At 50.5% G+C, this 19999-nt stretch overlaps 1 protein-coding gene across 6 annotated transcripts in view; it reads left to right on the top strand.

The window, feature by feature from the left end:
* Eps15l1 (epidermal growth factor receptor pathway substrate 15 like 1) overlaps window positions 1-19999 on the top strand; it is a 94178-nt gene that overhangs the window by 38757 nt on the left and 35422 nt on the right. For 5 of the 6 annotated variants that reach the window (XM_036209236.1, XM_036209238.1, XM_036209237.1 and 2 more), the window contains exons 7-16: window positions 1906-2031; window positions 4750-4809; window positions 6645-6878; window positions 11098-11255; window positions 13398-13554; window positions 13786-13871; window positions 15061-15133; window positions 15672-15833; window positions 16343-16540; window positions 17907-18071. In XM_036209236.1, coding sequence (XP_036065129.1) covers window positions 1906-2031; window positions 4750-4809; window positions 6645-6878; window positions 11098-11255; window positions 13398-13554; window positions 13786-13871; window positions 15061-15133; window positions 15672-15833; window positions 16343-16540; window positions 17907-18071 — 1419 coding nt within the window. Of the gene's footprint in view, window positions 1-1905; window positions 2032-4749; window positions 4810-6644; window positions 6879-11097; window positions 11256-13397; window positions 13555-13785; window positions 13872-15060; window positions 15134-15671; window positions 15834-16342; window positions 16541-17906; window positions 18083-19999 lie in introns of all 6 variants that reach the window. The other variant, XM_036209241.1, reaches the window with a different exon arrangement.

The raw sequence follows: 19999 nt of genomic DNA, 5'->3' as shown, positions 1-19999 counted from the left end.
TGCCTCGCTGAAAGAAGAGAGAGGGTCTTATGTCCCAGGGCAAGTAAAAAATCAGAAAGCTGGGCTGGGTAGTGGTGGTGCACACCTTTAATTCCAGCATTCCAGAGGCAGAGGCAGGTAGAGTTTTGTGAGTTCAAGGCCAGCCTGGTCTACAGAGTGAATTCTAGGATAGCCAGGGCTACACAGAGAAACCCTGTTTTGAAAAACCAAAAAGAAAAGAGAGAGAGAGAGAGAGAGAGAGAGAGTGACCACTAATAACCGTAGGACAGAGTCAACACTGGGCTGCCCTGAAATCTCCTCTGCCAACACCATTAATTCCAAACTTTTAAATTTAGCTTCAGGTAGATTTTTTGGACAAGGGCAAAAAGCAGCCACTTTTTTCCTCCCCAAAATATCACAAGAATGGTCTCTAGGCCACATACTACTAACATTCTTCTCTTCTGAAACCTCTTGAGCCTGGCCCTACAGTTCAAATCCCCCTCAGTACCACTGTCTTCCATGGTTCTACTAGGATGGCCCATTGAGCCCACCTTAAAGCATTCTACTGCTTTCCAGATCCAAATCCCAAAGTCCACATTCCATCAACAAGAGGCATGGTCAGGCTGTTACAGCAAAACCCCACCCTCTGCTACCAACATCTATCTTAGTGTTTTATCACAGTGACACATGCTTGTCATCCCAACATTCAGGAACCTGAGGCTGGGGGAAAGATCACATGTTCAAGGCTGGTATGGATCACATAGGGAGAATCTGTCTCAAAAAAGAGAGAGATGGGGCTGGTGAGATGGCTCAGTGGATAAAGGCACTTGCTGCCAAATGTGATGCTCCTGGAACCCACATGATGGAAGGAGAGCTCACTTTCTCAAATTTCCTGACTGCCTCAGTGTGTGTGTTTGCACACACAAGTGTATACACAATAAATACATTAAAATTTGAGATACATATTTGTAAAACCTAAGTGACTCCTTCTGGTAAGCCAGAGTTGCATCTGCAGCTGAGTGTGGGCTGTGGATGTTCTCAGAGAATGGGAAGCAGCCCCCTCTTCCCTGTACTTCTTTCTTCCTTCTTGATCCTGCTGTCTCTTTTGAACTTTGACCAATGACCTTGAGCTTCTCAGGCAAGGGCTTTGCCGCCAAATTGCCCTTAGCCCTGTTTAGTTTGTTTGTCTAACACAGGGTCTCCATAGCCCAGTCTGACTTCAGACCTGGATGTAGCCAAGAATGACCTTGAACCCTCACCTCCACCTCAGTGCTGGGATTGCAGGTGGGGCCTGTGGTTTATACAGTGCTGGGGATGGAGCCCAGGGACTTTTATGAGTGCTACACGGGCACTCTACCTACTAAACCACAGCACGCTTTCAAAACCTTTTTCTCTTAGTGATGTAATTAGAACCCAAGGATTCGCTGTACTGAGCCCCAACACAGCTTATGTTTGGATTGTAAGAAGCAAGACTTCTGCTCTTGAAGTTGACATTTGAGACAGGGTCTTCCCATGTAGCATAGGCTGGCCTCAAACCCTCTATCCTAGCTCCATCTTGAGTGCTGGAATGAGAGGTGTGTGCCTTTGGCCCCACTAGAGGTTGATTTGGGCCATGTTTGCTCCCAAACTGAACATCTAATGAGGTTCCTTCAGGCACTGCAATGCGTTGCCCTGCTGGCTAGGCCCCTTTTGCCATTAGGCAGAACAAGGTGTGGACCAGCTTCTCTTCTGCTCACTGTGGCCCCTAGGCCATGGTGCCAGGGAGCTGCTCCCCCCAGGCCATAAATTCTCCCTGGAAACTTAGGCAGCTGGGCTTGCTCTAGGATATCTCGCACCCTCTGGTACAGCTGAGCTCTATGTAGACAAGTCTGGGTTTGGATCTGAACCATGTGCTCTGTTCATCCCAGCTCCTTTTTTTCCTGGTAGGTGGAAGAGAAGGCAAAGTTTGATGGCATCTTTGAAAGCCTTCTGCCAGTCAATGGTCTGCTCTCTGGAGACAAGGTCAAGCCAGTCCTCATGAACTCGAAACTACCTCTGGATGTGCTGGGCAGGGTAAGCGGCTTCGAGCTTTCCCATCCTGTACTCTAGCATGTCTGTCTGTTAAAGGTCACCTTTCTTCTCCCACCGAGCACCGTGCCCCCAGGCCTTGTCTGTAGTTGGAGGAGCAGGGCCGCTCTTCTGCTCCTGGGAAGAGGCTGGCATCCATCTACTCACAACAAGAGGCAGGGCAGACGGGAGATGGGAGATGGCTACTTGTACCTGTGACAGCAGAGCCTGCGCCAAGCCTAGCACCAAATCCCCTTTTCTTTTTTAAAAAGGTGTCTGCACAGGAGTGCATGTGTATGTGGAGTGAAGAGGACAACCTTGGGTGCACGCTTTACTGCTGTCTTCTGCTTTTTAGAAAGTGTCTCTCACTGGGCTGGCTGGCTAAGAATCCAGGTATTACCCTGTCTCTGCCACCCCAGTACTGGGATTATAAGTGCACACTGCCACACCCAGCTTTAAAGAACAAGTTACGGGCTGGAGAGATGCTCAGAGGTTAAGAGCACTGCCTGCTCTTCCAAAGATCCTGAGTTCAATTCCCAGCAACCACAAGGTGGCTTACAACCATCTGTAATGAGATCTGGCGCCCTTTTCTGGCCTGCGGGGATATGTGCAGACAGAATACTGTATACATAATAAATAAAAAAATCTTTTTTTTTTTTTTTATAAAGAACAAGTTACATTGAAAAAAAATTTTTTAAAGATTTATTTATTATGTATACAGGGGAAAGCATCAGATCTCATTACAGATGGTTGTGAGCCACCATGTGGGTGCTGGGAATTGAACTCAGGACCTCTGGAAGAGCAGTTGGTGCTCTTAACCTCTGAGCCATCTCTCCAGCCCCCCCCCCCCTTTTTTTTTGAGATAAGGTTTCATTGTGTTGCTGTGGTTGGCTTGGAACTCATTATGTAGACAATATTGGTCTTGAATTCATAGGAATTTCCCTGCCTCTGCCTCCCAAGTGCTGGGATAAAGGTGTATACCGCTATGCTACCTACATTTAAAAACTTAGAGTGTGTGCATGTACATAGTATGTGTGCACACCACTGTATATCTGTGAAGGTCAGAGGACAGCTTGCAAGACCTGGTTCTCTCCTTCATCCTGGGGAACTGACCTGAGCTTCCAGGCTTTGCAGCGGCCCCTTTACCTGCTGAGCCATTACAGTGGCCTTTGCTTTTTCCTGCCTGTCAGTCTCGAGGCTAAGGCACTTTCAGCTCTGTTACAGGTTAGAAATAGTTTCCGTTATTCCTTTTTTGATTTTTCTCATGGGGTCTCCTATCTCCCATCTTGGCTGGGGGGTAACCTTAAACTCCCAATCCACCTCCATATGCATTCCTATTTATTTATTTGTTTGTTTAAAAGTCTCAATTTCGGTGGCTGTGGCCATGCACACCTGTAATTCCAAGAGGCTGAGGCAGGAGGATCATGAGTTTGAGGTCAGCCCAGTCTGTGTGGCAGGGCCCTGTATCAGGAGCCTCTCAACAGATATGTTCATATTACTACGAAGTGTTTGGCTTCAGATCTCCCACTGCAGGCATGATTCCTCTAGATGGATGGGGCTTAAGTCTTCATCCTGGCATCCTGCTTCCTGGTGTATGTAGGCCAGGCAAGCTTACTATCTCTGTGGGGCCTTGCTACAGAGGGCTGTAGTTGTTCAACCAGAGCCTAAGGCCCTGGCCTTCAACAGAACCTAAAAACAACAAACATTGTCCTTGGAGGTTCTCAGAGACCATTTCCTAATGCTTATTAGATGTGCTTCTATCTCCCAGGTTCTAGAATTATAGGCATGTGCAACATTTCCAGTTACATTTTAAAATAGGCTTTAAAAATCTCTGATACTGGGTCTGGAGAGATGCCTTATGGCTTACGAACGAGCACTGCAGGGACCCCAGTTTGATTCAGATTTCAGTTGAAAGTGTTTCCTGGGATGTGGTTTTCATGCTGGCCTTTGTCAGCGCAGTGAACATGCTACTGTAGGAAGGTGTGGGTCTCAGTATTGACCCTCAGCTCCCTCAGAGGATGGTTTTCAGAGAGCTGCAGGGTGTCAGGATTATTGTATGTTTTGATTTCTGCAGGGTCTTAGTATTCTATTGCTGTAAAGAGACACTATGACCACAGCAACTTTTATAAAAGAAATAATTTAATTGGGGCTGGCTTATAGTTTCAGAGGGTTAGACCATGGTCGTCATGAAAGGAAGCATGGCAGCAGGCAGGCAGACATGATGCTGGAGAAGTAGCTGAGAGCTACATTTGATCCACAAGTGGAGATGCAGGGAAAGATTGGATCTGACCTGGCGTGGGCTTTTGAAGTGACACAACTCTTCCAACAAGACCACACCTCCTAATCCTTAACAGTTCACCAACCGAGAGCTAAGCATTCAAATATGTGAGCCTATAGGGGCCATCCCTGGTCAGACTCACACAGATAGGCTCAGCCTGGAACTTTCTATGTACTCCAGACTGGCCCTGAGCTTCCAATCTTCCTGCCTCAGCCTCTTGTCGCAAACTAGTTCTTAAATGCTTTTCCTTTTCTTCGTGTGTGTGTGTGTGTGTGTGTGTGTGTGTGTGTGTGTGTGTGTGTGTGTGTGTACATATGTACATATGTGTGTAGGTGTGTGGGAAAACAGATATACAGCTCTCTAAGTGCCTCTGATTGCCTGGCCTTATTTACTATCAACTCAGATGTTACTTGTGCTGTGTTTACTGATCTGTCTGGCCCCTGCAGGTCTGGGACCTCAGTGACATTGACAAGGATGGACATCTGGACCGAGATGAATTTGCTGTGGTAAGTCCTCTGTGTCCTGTTCCCACCTTGCTGAGGCCTCATGGGATGGGTACAGGAGTCTTTTGTGTCTTTAGTTTAAAAGTGTCTATTTTGACATCTCCCAATACTTAGACAAAGATCAGGGGTCAGGAGAGTCCAGACTCGTCTTCACTGATCCAGTATGATCTTACAATGCCTGCTTTACCATCCTTCTTCTTGTTCTTCTCTGTCTCTTTCTATCTCCCCCTTCTATCTCTCTCTCTCTCTCTCTCTCTCTCTCTCTCTCTCTCTCTCTCACACACACACACACACACACACACACACACACACACACACACACAAGTTTTTTCCCTTGGATCATTTTCAAAGAGATAAATTGCAAACATAGTGCCTTTATTTTTGTGATTTTTTTTTTTTTTTTTTGAAACAGAGTCTCAGATAATTGAAGCTGGTCTTCTTTTGTTTGTTTTTGTGTTTTGTTTTTGTTTTTACGCAGAGATAGGGTTTCTCTGTATAGCCCTGGCTGTCCTGGAACTCACTCTGTGGACTAGGCTGGCCTCAAACACAGATCTGCCTACCTCTGCCTCCCAAGTGGTAGGATCAAAGGTATGCACCACCACTGCCAGGCTTGAAGGTGGTCTGAACTTCTGATTCTCCTGTCTTTATCTGCCTAGTTCTATAATTATAGGCATGTACAGCACCTGGACTTCTAGTTACATTTTAAAATAGACTTTAAAATCTGTGATACTGGGCCTGGAGAGATGTCTTAGGGCTTAAAAGCACTGCAGGGGACCGGGTTTGATTTCCACCTCACACATGGAGGCTCACAACAATCTGTAACTCCAGTTACAGGAGATTTAATGCCCTCTTCTGGCCTCTATGGGCACTGCACAGACACGTAGGCAGGCAAAACACTCATAGATATAAAAATAAATCTTCAAAATCTGTGATTTTTGCCATTGTGTACCTATCATCCCAGTACCCAGAAGGCTGAGGCAGGAGGATTAGGATTCAGGTCCAACCTGGGCTCCATATCAAGACTTTGCCTCAAAATAAATAAATACATACACATGATTTAGAAGGTATCCCCTGTTCCCCCTGCCTGTCCTCTCTCTGTCCCCTCTGGGGTCATACTCTGTATCTCCTGAGTATTTTGATGTAGAGGCTCCTCTCGGGGGTCTGTGCATCTCCGGATTTCAGGAATTTGGAAATCATAAGCCCTGGGGCTTGGTGGTCATACTGCATGCTGACAGAGCTGCAAGTGCCTGGTGTACTCAGCCAAGTCTGTACATACACGTACTTCCTTTTCCTGTCTGTTCTTGGCTGTCATGGTGTTTTCATTGTGATAGGTGAATAGCAATTGTAATGAGGTAATTGCAGCGAAGACTGAGGCTGTAGCTCAATGGGTAGAGCGCTTGCCAAGCGTGCACAAAGCCCTGGGTTCGTCCTGTGCCACATGTGGTGGGTCATGCCTGCAATCTCAGCACTCTGGGTCAGCTGTTAAAGTCGTCCTCGGCTAATAGTGAAAGTGAGGCCAGCCTGGGAAACATGAGATACCTGTCTCAAAACAGTCCTGGCAATGTGCTATAATAGAAGTGTCATGAATGTAGTTTTTGTTGTTTCTGGATTTCCTACCCGACATTTCAGACCACAGGTAACTCACATCTTGGCAAAGAACCCTCAGAACTGGCTGTGTGGTATCTGGATGGCTGCCATCTATGCTCACTTCACTCACCCAAACTCAACAGATTCCTTGGAGCCTCTTGGTGTCTCCACGGCTCCAAGAATGCATGAGACTCTTTCTGTTATGTGGCCCCTGTCTCCTCAGTTCCCTTCTCTTCTCATTGGCACCACAGGCCATGCACTTGGTGTACCGCGCCTTGGAGAAGGAGCCAGTGCCCTCTGTCCTGCCCCCATCCCTCATCCCACCTTCCAAGAAGAAGAAGACAGTGTTTGCAGGTGCTGTGCCTGTCCTGCCTGCCAGCCCCCCACCCAAAGACAGCCTCCGCTCCACGCCATCCCATGGCAGCGTCAGTAGCCTCAACAGCACAGGCAGCCTGTCTCCAAAGCACAGCGTCAAACAGACTCAGGTCAGTGTCCATGGTCCTGTTCTGCACCATTTCTTGACAGCAAAAAAGAGAAAACTTTGATCCAATTTTCTAAAACATTTACTAGAGGTATTGGGCTGGAGGGATGGCTTAGTGGATGGGAGCACTGACTGTTCTTCCAGGTTCAATTCTCAGCACCCACATGGCGGCCCACAGCAGTCTGTACTTATGTATGTGATACATAGGCAGTAATGGCAATACATATAAAATGAATAAGTAACCTAGAAAAATTGCTAGAAGGATTCAGAATGAGCTTTCTTGCTCACTTGTAGGTAAGTGAAATTGTTCCCTGGTGTCTGTGGAGCTTGGGCTCCAGGAGCCCCAGGGTGCCCGTGCTTACCAATGTCAAATCCTCATCAAAGTGATACCGTGTCTGCACAGAGCCTATGTGTGCTCCTGGACTCACCACATTAAGAGAGAAGACCCACATGGCAGCTCATAGCTGTCTGTAACGCCTGTTCCAGGGGATCCAGTGCCCTCATACAGACACACCTTCAGGCAAAACACCAATTAAAATTAATTAATGGGCGGTGCTGGCTCATTTATTTATATTTATTTATTTATTCATTCATTCCATTCATTCATTCATTCACTTTATTTATGTGTTTATATGCATGCATTTGTGCAAGTATGTGCACACATCTTTGTTTGGAGGGCAGAAGAGGGTATCAGATGTCCTCCTCCTTCACTGAATTCCTTTGAGGCAGGATCTCTTCCAGACCTGGGGCTCTTGTTTCCTGCCTACACCGGCAGCCACGAACCCCAGTGATCTCCCTGTCTTTGACCCCCTTGGAGCAGGAGTTGCAGGCACTTGTAGGATGCTTGCTATGTGGTTCTGGGATCAGCACTCCCATCCTCAGGATTATTCAGCAATCAGTCTCAACCAAAACTGAGCCAGTGCCCAGCCCTGGCCCCTTGGTTTCTCTGACCATTTGGATGCTTGCTGTGGTTGCCACGCTGTCCCCATCTTCAGTGTGTGTAGACTGATGTGGGGACAGTGCTGCCCGCATGCTTGGTGCACAATGAGGAGGACACCTGTTGGTGTTGACTATAGGTACCCTTCTGCTTCTCTCATTTGGAGACAGCAGCTTGCTGTGTACCCCAAGCTGCTCCAGAGGCCTCCATTCCCCTGCCTCAGCTTCTGAATTCTAGGATGACAGATAAGTGCCTGGCAATATTTTTCCTGAGGTGGGTGCAGAACCTGTGGGTATGTGGGGTGACCATAGACCCTTTTTCAACCCCCCCCCCACACACACACACACATACACACATTCCTAGGTGCCCTCTTCCTATCCCTGCCCAGCTGCGGGTTAGTCCTCAGTCCTAACCTCTCTTCTTGGCTTCCATCCCCGCCCGTGTCAGGGGGCCATGTTTCTCAGCTCAGTTGTCCCTTCCTTAGGCTTACACTTGGCCAGACATGTGGCATGGCCTCTGATTGATGTCACACAGAGCCCTTCTCCAGTCCACACACTGTGCCTTTCTGGGGCAGCCTGCACACTGTCTGCACAATCCCCCTGGAACATTCTGGTGCATCCAAGGCACTCAGTGGACACACAGGGGAGTATGGCACAGCAGCAGTGGAGTGTCGGTCAGGACAGCTTGCAGGAGTCGGTTCTCTTCTTCCTCCACGTGGACTATGGAATCGAACACAGGTTGTCAGACTTGGTGGGAAGCACCTTTACCCACAGAGCCATCTCTCTGGCTCTTGTGTGTTTTTGAAGATAAATTTGGGCAGGCATTATCAGAACATGGAGAATGACAGCAAGAAAGGCAGATGGGGTCAGTGTACTGCTCTCTGTGATTAGTAGGGAGGGTAAGTGGTCAGTAACTTGGGAGGCTCCTTCTCCGAGAACGTGTAGGACGTAGTGCTTCCCTAGTATTTCAGAGTATTTCAGAGACCATTAGGATGGACGGCCCCATCTCTGGGGACTTGGCACTCACAACTCCGGAGGCCACTTGATGTTAGGTGTGGGGGTGGATGGAACTAAGCTCAACCCCTGAGTATCCCCTAGCCCAGTGTTTTAATGTTAACTGCTCTCCTTTTATTATTTCATGTGTGTGCACACAATGTGCTCCTACAGTTCTGGGAATGGAACTTAGGTCTTACACATGCCAGGCAAGCATCCTGCCACAGAACCACGCCCCCAGCCCCTCACTGGGGATTCTAGGGGGGCTCTACCCCTGAGCAGAAGCCCCCAGCCCCTCACTGGGGGATTCTAGGCAGGGGCTCCACTTCTGGTGTCTCTTTTTTGTTGTTGTTTTGTTTTTAAGACAGGTTTGCGCCTTTCCTGGAACTCACTTGGTAGCCCAGGCTGGCCTCGAACTCACAGAGATCCACCTGGCTCTGCCAGGGTGCTGGTACTAAAGGCGTGCACCACCACCTCCTGGCTTCCTCGAGTCTTTTTGCAGCCACATTCAAGAATGTCCTCAGAGTGCTCAGTGTTTCACAGTGTCATACAGCACTCTTCTGTTCTCACATGTACAATGAACAAATTGGTAAACTGCTGAAGTGCTAGGAGTCGGCTTGGACCCCTCTGTAGATAAGCCAGCTGGAAGGGTCCCAGCAAGGTGACATCTGAGCTGAAATGACACAAAGCCGTTAGAAGAGCAGCCGTGGCTGTGCTGAGTTAGAACACTTCGCCTGCTCTAGAACAAGAAGAGGTCACTTGTTTAGCCGCTCCAGCTCACCAGTGAGCCCTTGCCAAGAGAGCTACTGTGTGTGAGCAGAGGCCTGGGTAGGTGTTTGGTTGGGAAGGAAGCAGCTGAGGCCAAATTATCTGGCACAGCCTCAGGCATCCCTGGTTACCTCCAAAGTTCTCACCAGGCCAGGTCTTTTTACTTTTTCTTTCTTTCTTTCTTTCTTTCTTTCTTTCTTTCTTTCTTTCTTTCTTTCTTTCTTTCTTTCTTTCTTTCTTTTCTTTCTTTCTTTCTTTCTTTCTTTCTCTCTCTCTCTCTCTCTCTCTCTCTCTCTCTCTCTCCTTCCTTCCTTCCTTCCTTCCTTCCTTCCTTCCTTCCTTCCCTCCCTCCTTCCTTTCCTTTCTTTACCTAAGATGGGGCAGTTGTCATGAAGATAGGTGTTTTCTTGACCCATAGTCATGATCCCTCAGACCATCACGCCACCACAGGAGGGCTCCAGTGCCCTCCTAGTTCCGTGCCCTGGTGGCCTGGGTGCAGTGTGGCACCTTCTAGCCACAGGTTTGCCTTCCTTCACTTATCACTGATACACTCGCGTTAGTATGCCTGGCCCCAGCACTTAGGCAGAGTTTCATTTTGTTGGTACTATACACAGGATTTTCTTCATCCTAGACTCCTAGTTTCTTAGGACATCTGTTGAGAAGCCCTTTGCCTCGTCAGCTCAGTTCATTTTGTCTGATGCCTGTTACCTTTCCTCTATTCTCTGGCTCCAGACACCAGCCTGCTGCAGCCCCTGTCACTGTAACTGAATCCCACAGCCAAGGTCATTTATAAAGAACAGAGGCTCATGGTCTGGATGCTGGGAAGGCTTCCTGGCAGAGGACATCATTTGGCAAGATGAGTATTTAGGACAGAGAAATAGTGTACTGCACACAGCTGTGACATCAAGTTAGGCATTTTTAGTCATGTTAAGATGGGGAAAGTGTTTGGGAAGATGTGTGTAGGGTCTGTACCCGCATTGAAGAAAGCATTGAGAGTTTGGCATCCATGAGGGTTCAGTAGCTGGCATGTACTGACAGGCCTCTGGGGCCAACAGAGGCTATGTAGGGAGGGCATGGCTGTACAGCACACAGCAGCCACTGGCAGATAAATGTGTCTGGTACCCATTAAAGAATTAAAGACAGGGTCTCACTATATGTAGCCCAGGCTGGCCTGGAACTCCTGCCTCACCAGAGCTGAGGGATAATTATATTAAAAATCAAAACAACAGAAACTGTCAGTGTGTGCAGAGACTAGCAGCTGCAGTTTCTTCCTGGTTGTTTCTACCTGAGACGGTAGCTTACACACACACCCATGCTGTGGTTCTGGATTCAGAGGTAACAATTGTGGTAGCAGCAGAGAACCTCACGAGACTTGAACTCCCCTGTACACTGTCTTTGTGTCCATGGCCAGGGTTCTGGGACCTGAGCTGCATGGACCTGACACTATCTGTGAGAGCCCTGTAAGTAGAGCCTTGGGCTGGACAAGGGCTCACAGGTAAGTAAATCACTGTTGCAACATGTTTCAGCCTCCAGTGGCCTGGGTGGTGCCTGTGGCAGATAAGATGCGCTTTGATGAGATCTTCTTGAAGACAGACCTGGACCTTGATGGCTATGTGAGTGGTCAGGAAGTGAAGGAGATCTTCATGCACTCAGGTCTCACACAGAACCTTCTGGCACACATTTGGTAAGAATGGAAGCCGTGGTGCAGGTGCCTCTGAGAGGCTGGGAAGCGGGCAGGTGGGAGGGCGGGCTCTAGTTTCCTAGGCGTCAGTGTGCAGGGAGGTAGAGTCAGCCTTCTTATTGGAGAGTTCTGTTGGGACAGTCTCTCCACAAGCCTTACCTTGCCTCAGCCACTTGTGATAGTCATTCTGCCTGCCACTTGGGTAAACCAAAGAGGGCCTTGACAGTTCCAGTGAGGTCCCACTTGGAAGGGCAGCATCTGCTTTCAAGAGGGAGGAAGATGGGGAGTCCTACCCTGTTTTGTTCCTCAGTGCTATGGGAATCCTTTCCTGGGAAGATGTAACACTCTTCCCCCAATGGGGCACCAAGGACAAATCAAATACCACTGAAGTCCAGTGGAGCACTAGGGAGTTGATTGGGCTTGCAGTTCATAGGTGAGATGCTTTTTACAAGAGTGTGAGGGAACTCCAGAGAGGCTGATGACCCCCACAGCTGCATTGATGGAGTCCCCTTCAGTTAACTTTCCACACTCAGTGGATCCTGGCACCTCCTGAGACCACAGGCTATGTGAGATTAGAGCAGAATTACATATAGTGGTTGGGATGTGTAGATGAGGGTCCAGTGACCCTCCCCACCCTGTCCTCCTATGGAGGACTGAATTAGTTAGGGTTTCTATTGCTGTGATAAAACACTGACCAAAAGCAACGTGGACATGGTTTATTTTTGCTTACATTTCCAGATAACAGTCCATCACTGAGGGAAGTCAGGCAGGAACTTGAGCAGAACCTGGAGGCAGGAACTGATGCAGAGGTTGTGGAGGAGTGCTGCTTACTGGCTTGCGCCTCATGGCTTGCTCAGCCTCCTTGTACAGCTCAGGACCACCTGCCAAGGGTTGGCACCACCCACAGTGAGCCTCCCTCCCCATATCAGTCATTAATCAGGAAAATGCCCGCACAGAGCTGCCTACAGGCCAATCTGATGGAGGCGTTTTCTCAAGCCAAGCGTCCTCCTCCCAGGTGTGTCTAGGCTGCGTAAAGTTTACAAAATCAGCCGGCACACCGACAGTCGGGAGCCAGCAGGCTTGCTCTCGGGGTCCTGCTGCAAGCAGCCACAGCTGTTCTGATTAGAGGGTGACCACTGGGTAACACTTGAGCTGGGTGGAGCCACCTCCATCTTCCTCTGCCATCTCAGAATGGGGCTCCTGTGGCTGCCCTGGTCCAAGGCACTGTCAGCTTGTTCAGGGCCAGGGCCTCGAGTGACTTCCTGACTGTAGCAGGGAAACTGAGCCGCGCACCTGGTGGCCAGAAAGAACCATCTTGAATCATCCTAGCCGGGCAGGGAGCAGAGCCGACGAAGGGGCAGTGGCCACGGAGCTGCCTCCTCAGGCAGGACGCCGGCTCCTTCAGAGCTGAGCTGCTGCACTCAAGTAACGAGGCGCCGCAGACAGCAGCCAGAGGCTGCTGCTCCTCAGTGGTGCTCTGCAAGTAGCTCCTGCCAGAGTGGGCACCTGGAGACCGTGTGCCCTGCCTCTGGCAGACGACTGCCTTTGAACAGCAGCTACATCGATCACCAGAAGTGCAAGTGTTTGCCCTCACGAGGCCGTTCACTGCCAGCTCAAGTCTGGACACTCCTGTTCTCTCTTGTTCTACATTGGGCACAGAGAGGCCGGAGGCAAGCTCCTGGTGGCACAGACACTGTGGGCAGGGAGCGTCCCCAGGCCTCCACAGCAGCTCTTGTCCCCACTGACTCACGTACAACCTCCAGATCTGTAGATTAAACAGGAATGAGAGTGTAGCCCTGCCCGATCTGCACAGGGGCTTATGGGCAACTGCATCTCTTCAGTACCTTGCACAAGATGAACCAAGAAAGCCTTGACCCTTACAGCCAGCTGGAGGTGTGTGTGTTGGCAGGGGTGGGGGTGGGGTGTCCTTTCTGAGACCAGACGCCTCAGTTCGGTAGGCCAAAGCCTCACTCCCACACTGTGGGGCCTGTGATCAGCCTGGGGTAGCTGCTCATCAGCACTGGGGGAAACATGGAGACAGTGCCCAGGGCTTGCTCTAGTCCTGGTGGGCTTGGTAAACGGCCTTGCTCAGGGTAGGTGGTACGTGCAGCTGTGGTGTGTAATTGCATCCCACGTCTCTCCCAGGGCCCTGGCTGATACCAGACAAACGGGGAAGTTAAGCAAAGAGCAATTCGCACTGGCTATGTATTTCATTCAGCAGAAGGTCAGTAAAGGCATCGACCCTCCTCAAGTCCTCTCGCCAGACATGGTGCCACCCTCCGAGAGAGGCACTCCTGTTCCAGTGAGTAACCAGACACCCTTGCTTCTGTTGTTTCTGCCACCCACCAGAAGGTGGCGCTGGTGCCCCAAGAGCCCCACAGCCTTCGGTTCCCCAAGCTCAGGCTGGGGGTGGGGGTGGGGCATCCTGTGACTGGGTCCCTGGAGTGTTTCAGGCCCTTGGCCAGCACTTTGGCCCCTGCTGTAGCAGAGGTGTGGGCTGCTGGCTCCCTGTGACTCTGACTTTTGATCCTAGGATAGTTCAAGTGTTCTCGGGTCAGGAGAGTTCACTGGTGTGAAGGAGCTGGATGACATTAGCCAGGAGATTGCTCAGTTGCAGAGGTATGCCACTACCCTCTTCCACGGTGACTCCTGAGGGAGGACAAGTCTTCTCAGATCTGCTTCTGTTTGGGTCTTTATTGCTCTGAGTCCACACGTCCAGGTGGCCTCAGCAGGTTGTGGCTACACAGCTGCATAGGGACACAGCAGCAGAGATAAGCAGAGTCCAGCACACAGCTTAGGAGAGAAACCGGAGTCGGGAGCGCCTGCTGTGTACAGTGGGCAGTTCCTCACTGCCTCACACAGGCGAGATGACCGCTGCTGCTTCCCATGTCACTCCACATGAGTCCCTTCGCCCAGCTTTGTTTTCCATTGCTGTACTCCAGACAGATCTTCTGCCATACCTCCTCGTCCCACAGTACCTCCCCAGAGTCCGCTCTTCCTTGTGGCACTGGTAGGCTCATGTGCAGGTCTTTGTCCCCAGTGCCCCTACTCCTGTTGAGCAGACCTTCAGTTTCAGACGACTGAGTAGCATTTGATTGGGTACGGGATGTTGGGATGGTGCGTCTGTCCGACAGTCACAGACTTGGACGTCGTGGTGGCATAAGTGTGTTAGCTCACAGGAGGGAGTCCAGGGGCCTGTACCTGCTGTCTGGGGTGTTGGAGCCCATGGAAAAGGTGTGTGCCTGGGCTTCTCTCTGGGTGCTTGCCACTTTGGGCCAAGCTCTCCATTTCCTTGATGTCAGCTTGAGGGTGGGGGGGGGTGGGGTGTGCTAATGTTGGAGACCATCTCTGTTCCTCCCTGCTTGCCTCCCGAACCTTCAGAGTTAGTAAGGGCTTGACAAGTCCTTGTCATACCTACAAGTCTCCATTTTCCTCTTTGGCCATCAGCTGGAGAAGACACTGCTCTCAGGCAGTGGGCACTGGGGGGGAGGCCTGTCATGTGCAGATTCTACTGCACCCTGGGTGGGGGTTGCTGGTTAGTCCAAGAGTGTTGCTGTAAACAGTACCTGAGGCTAGGTGATGTATAAAGACAGGGGCTTCCTTCCCTCAGTTTTGGAAGCTGATCTATCTGGCCTCTGTTGAGGACCTCAGGATACATGCTGTCACTGTGACAGAGGACCAGTTGTGTGGCAAGCCTGAGGGGTCAGGACACATGGAGGGTCACAGGGTCATTCTATGGGAGTATAGGATCAGGCCTGAAGTCAGTCAGGGGGACAGCTGTTTTTATGCATTGTCTTTAAACCTGCAGAGAGAAGTACTCACTGGAACAAGACATCAGAGAAAAGGAAGAGGCGATCAGACAGAAAACCAGTGAAGTACAGGTGTGGATAATGCATCTTGACTTGCACTTTGGGGTTTTTTTGGTTTATTTGTTTGATTTGTTTTTTTTTTTTTTCTCCATTTTTCGAGACAGTTTCTCTGTATAGCCCTAGCTGTCCTGGAACTCCCTCTGTAGACCAAGCTAGCCCTGAACTCACAGAGATCCACCTGTCTCTGCCTCCCCTGGGCTGAGGTTAAAGGTGTGTGCCACCACTACCTGGCAGCTTATGCCTGCTTCGTGCTGAATATAGGGACCATGGGAAGCAGCCTTGGGATTGCAAAGTATTTTTGTTTCCTTGGTGGCATTGGCAATGGAACCTGGGGTTTCACTCATGCTTGGTAGGCAATGGGGGTGAAAACCCGGGCTCACCTGTGCTTAGGTGCCAGACAAGAACCCAGGACCTTACTCTCGGCCAACACGGTGATGGAGCCCGGCCCCACACAGGTCCTACTGCAGAGCCACAGCCCAGCCCAGAGTCTGCTTTTAATCTCTCCTTGTTCAGGGCCAGTTACCAGTCAACACCCATCCGTTTCCCACAGGAACTACAAAATGACCTAGACAGGGAAACCAGCAGTCTGCAGGAGCTTGAGGCTCAGAAGCAGGACGCCCAGGACCGCCTGGATGAGATGGACCAGCAGAAGGCCAAGTTGAGGGACATGCTGAGTGACGTGCGGCAGAAATGCCAGGATGAGACCCAGATGGTGAGTCCCACGGTGTGTGTGGAAGATGTCCCCTGTCTGATGCTCTCACTGACCGATGACAAAATACCTGGAGTGGAATCACTGAAATGAGAGCTGGGAAACTCCAGGCATTTGAGGCCTGACCTATGAATGATCCCTCTGTCCCTAGAGATGGAGTTGCAGAACTGCATGGCTTCAGTACCCATGGCCTGGACCCCCTGCTGTGGTCTGTGTCCCACAGCAGGGAACAGGGCTCCAGGTGCCTCTCTGCTTTTCCCATGCCTGTGCTACCTCTTTTAAAAGCTGTTTATTATACTTACTCATGTTTGTGAGAGGTCATGCGTGTGCGTGTAGAGGTCAGGATAGCTGTGGGACTTGGTCCTCTCCTTCCACCTTGTGCTCCCGGGTCTTCAGGCTTGGCAGCCGGCATCTTTACCTGCTAACCGTCTCCCCAGCTGTGCACACAGTGAGAAAGTTTGGTGTCTGTCTTTCTGTGCTCTGACTTGTGAGGCCTTCGGCTGTCGCTTCAGATCTCGTCATTGAAAACCCAGATCCAGTCTCAGGAGTCAGATTTGAAGTCCCAGGAGGATGAGCTCAGCCGGGCCAAGTCAGAGCTGAGTCGGCTGCAGCAGGAGGAGACACAGCTGGAGCAGAGCATCCAGGCTGGGCGTGCCCAGCTGGAGACGATCCTCAAGTCCCTCAAGTCCACGCAAGATGAAATCAACCAGGTACTGTGATGGCTGACAGCGAGCTGAAGCTGTGCCCCTGTACGGCTGCACTGTTACTGTGCCTTTTTTTGTCTCACTTTGTGGGCTTTGTGCAGAGTGGCTCAGGGTGCCTGGTGCCCTGTCCATGAATGCTTGGCCTCTTCTGGCAGCTGGGAGAAAGCTCTGATCCCGCCCTATCCTGCATATGGTGGTCATTGGTCTTCATGGTGGTCTCTGGGATGCAGGCTGCAGAGCGATGGTACTGGGCCTTGGTATATAGGAAAGAAAACCTGTGTCCTCTAGGCTGAAAGTGTCTGCTTGTCTGCAGGCTCCAGGCTGACAGAGCAATATGGGTGCCTCCTTATGTCTTATATGCTGTATTTTATAAATGTTAGTCCTGTAGGGTTGTTATCAGGCTTTTTCCTCCTCCCTCAGAGTCTTACATGGAGATGGCCCAAGATGCATGTAGAATTGCTGAGGATGATGGGGCTAGACAGGTCTCACTGCAGCCCTGCAGGGCTGCAATTCACTATGTAAACCAGGCTGCCCTTGAGCTCTGTCCTTGAGCAGACCCTACCTCTGTCTCCTGAGTGCTGGGATTAAAGGTGTGCACCACCATAGCCACCATCATTTTTGTTGTTGTTTTGGGTTTTGTTTCAGTTTTTTGGATTTTGAATTGTTGTTGTTCTTGAAACAGAGTCTTATTATGAATTTGTGATCTGTTCTCCTACAGGCCCTCTTCTGGTTTCTCTTCCTCCTCTTGCCCTTGTCTTTCATTAACAGTTGCTACATAGTGAGTGTCATTTTGACATTCCCATCTTTGCCTTCCCATCATTCACAGTATTTCTTTTTAAATTAGAGGAGACAGGAAACAACAACAGTAACCACAAAAAGCTGGGCATGGTGGCGCACACCTGTAATCCCAGCTCTTGTGACACAGAGGCAGGTGGATCTCTGTGAGTTCGAGGCCAGCCTGGGCTACAGAGTGAGCTCCAGGACAGCCAGAGCTGTGTAGAGAGACCCTGTCTCAACAATAGAGGAATAGAGGTTGGGTCCAGGCCAGCTGCGTGCACCGAGCTGTCTCCTCTGCATGTGTCACCCTCCCTCTCCGAGTTCTTTGTCTGGGAGTGAGGGAAAGCAAGCCTGTAGTAAAACCCTGAGAAGGAACAGGTTGCCAGTCCAGATTCTGTCTAATTGTAGTTGGTTGAGAATTGGTTTGTGGGGCAAATGCTGCTCTGGGGCCAGGCTGTAGAGACCTGGAATAGTAGGGTGTCTGGTTTTCACCGCCTGTGCAGGGACGTCCTTCTGTGTGCATGATTCCCTGGGCAAGGCATCTTGCTGGCTATACCCTGTGTTCCTCTTGATGTCTGTGGTGTTTATCTTTCAGGCAAGAAGCAAGCTGTCCCAGCTGCAAGAGAGCCGCCTAGAAGCTCACCGGAGCCTGGAACAGTACGACCAGGTGCCCGATGGGATCTCTGGCACCAGCCTGCCTGACCTGGCCACCCTGAGTGAAGGCATCTTGCTGGCAGAGAGAGGCGGCTTTGGAGCCATGGTAAAGGTCGAGTAAGCGTCTCCTGGTCCTCGTGGGCTCTGCTGCACCTACAGATCTGCACACGGCACTGGCCCCCTCAGTGCATGGCACCATTTGTTTTTGATAGCAATCTGCACAGGGCCCAGGCTGGTGGTTGAGTTTATCCTGCTGTCTAAAAGCTGTGAGGCCCAAGTGTTCCATTTCCTCAGAAGTCTTTCTATTGGGCCAATCATACAAATGTAGAGGGCAAACCTAACCAAAGCCAATGTGCTCCCATTGTGGAAGCTCCATGCTCCACTGATGGCAGCCTTGGGGTGCACATGTCCAGACAGAATCTGGACTGGCAACCTGTTCCTTATTCAGGCCAAGTGATTCTGAAAGATGAAAAATCAGCTGGAGGTAGTAGTACTGAAGGCCCCAGGTCCCATCCTGCAGTGCACACTAGGAGCACCACAGCTTGTCTGCTTTTCAGGTGCTGTGCAGTCAGCTGTTGGCCGGCCTCTCTGGGAGAACCTCAACGCTGTGTGAGCCTCACTGCTTGTGAGCCATCAGCCCAGGCAGTGTGACCCTTCTCTCGGTTGTCAGTGCCCCTTGTTGGAGTCCTCAGCCCCCGTCCAGGGATGTCTCTGTGGTTGGGCCTATAGTATCTGGGGTACTGTGCTACTCTTAACCACTTGGCCGCCTCATCTTCCAGGGCTCTGCCTTGCTCCAGCCCTGCTGCTTCTTCCTCTTGGTCCCTTCCCTCTTTGCCTTGTGCTTTAAACACAGCCACCTTCCCTCTCCTCTCTGTGTTTCTTTCGCATCCATGAACTCACAGGGAAGACTACTTCCCCTGGACTACTTAGAAGGTGCTGTCTGTAACCCTGCCTGTCCATCGTGTCTGCCCGCAGAGGTCCCCTTCGCTCTTAGACTCACAAGCAGGTGGCTTCCTGCCCACCATGGGCATCTAGGCTTCCCTGTTCTATGGGATTCCCATGGAACTCGCTGCCTTGTGGCCTGTAGCTGGTGTGTGCTTCCGTCTTGTGACTGCGCTCTACTCCATCTCACCCTCGCTCCCCACGGAGCTGCCTTGTCCTGTGTCCTGGGCCAGGGAAGTCACGGCTTAAGCCTGCCCTTATAGACTGCTTGGTTTGTTGTGTTCTCTCTCTCTCTCTCTCTCTCTCTCTCTCTCTCTCTCTTTCTCTCTCTCTGTCTCTGTTTTTGAGACAAGGTGTCACTGCAACCCAGGCTGTCCTGGAACTCCAGAGTCCAGTTGTGGGGATTAAAGGATTGTGCCCGGTTCTCTGGGCTTTTACCAGGCTCACATCCTGGGCCGCATCTTGGCAGTGGATGACAGTTTCAGGTAGCTGGTCATTTCTGCTACCACCTGAGCCTTTCGTACCTGGTAATTTTGTCCATTGTTGAAGCAGGCAGGGTTTGCATGGTTGACTGTCATGTGTACAGTGTAACTGTCAGATATATTACCTAGAAACTCGGGACTTGTGTCTGAAGGAACCCACATCTCCTTGTACAAATAGTTTTAAGATCATTTTTGGGGTTGTTTTCATTTCTTAATAAACACTTTGAAGCAAGGTCTTTGTTCAGTATTCCATCTGGGGACTGTCTGGAGCAGAGTGCTCTGTCAGTTCTCTTTGTGGGGTGCATCTGGGCACTGTGCTTGTAGAGAACAGTGCAACCAGAGTGGCACACCTAGAACTTTCTGTAGGTGACTCTTGAGTCACTGAGCTAAATGTAAGTTCCCATGGTCCATGTTCATTTCTGTGTGTAGACCCGTAATTACTGTTTTCTTTCACAGTGCTGTAGAGCCCAGGGCCTCACACATGCTAGCACAGGTGGAGCCCAGGGCCTCACACATGTTAGCACAGGTGGAGCCCAGGGCCTCACACATGTTAGCACAGGTGGAGCCCAGGGCCTCACACATGTTAGCAAGTACTCACCACCGAGCCTTG

The sequence above is a fragment of the Onychomys torridus genome, chromosome 17 (genome assembly GCF_903995425.1).
Source record: "Onychomys torridus chromosome 17, mOncTor1.1, whole genome shotgun sequence".
Classification (NCBI taxonomy): domain Eukaryota; kingdom Metazoa; phylum Chordata; class Mammalia; order Rodentia; family Cricetidae; genus Onychomys; species Onychomys torridus.
The sequence above is the reverse complement of the archived record's forward strand: the minus strand, read 5'-3'. Positions and strand labels throughout refer to the sequence as shown.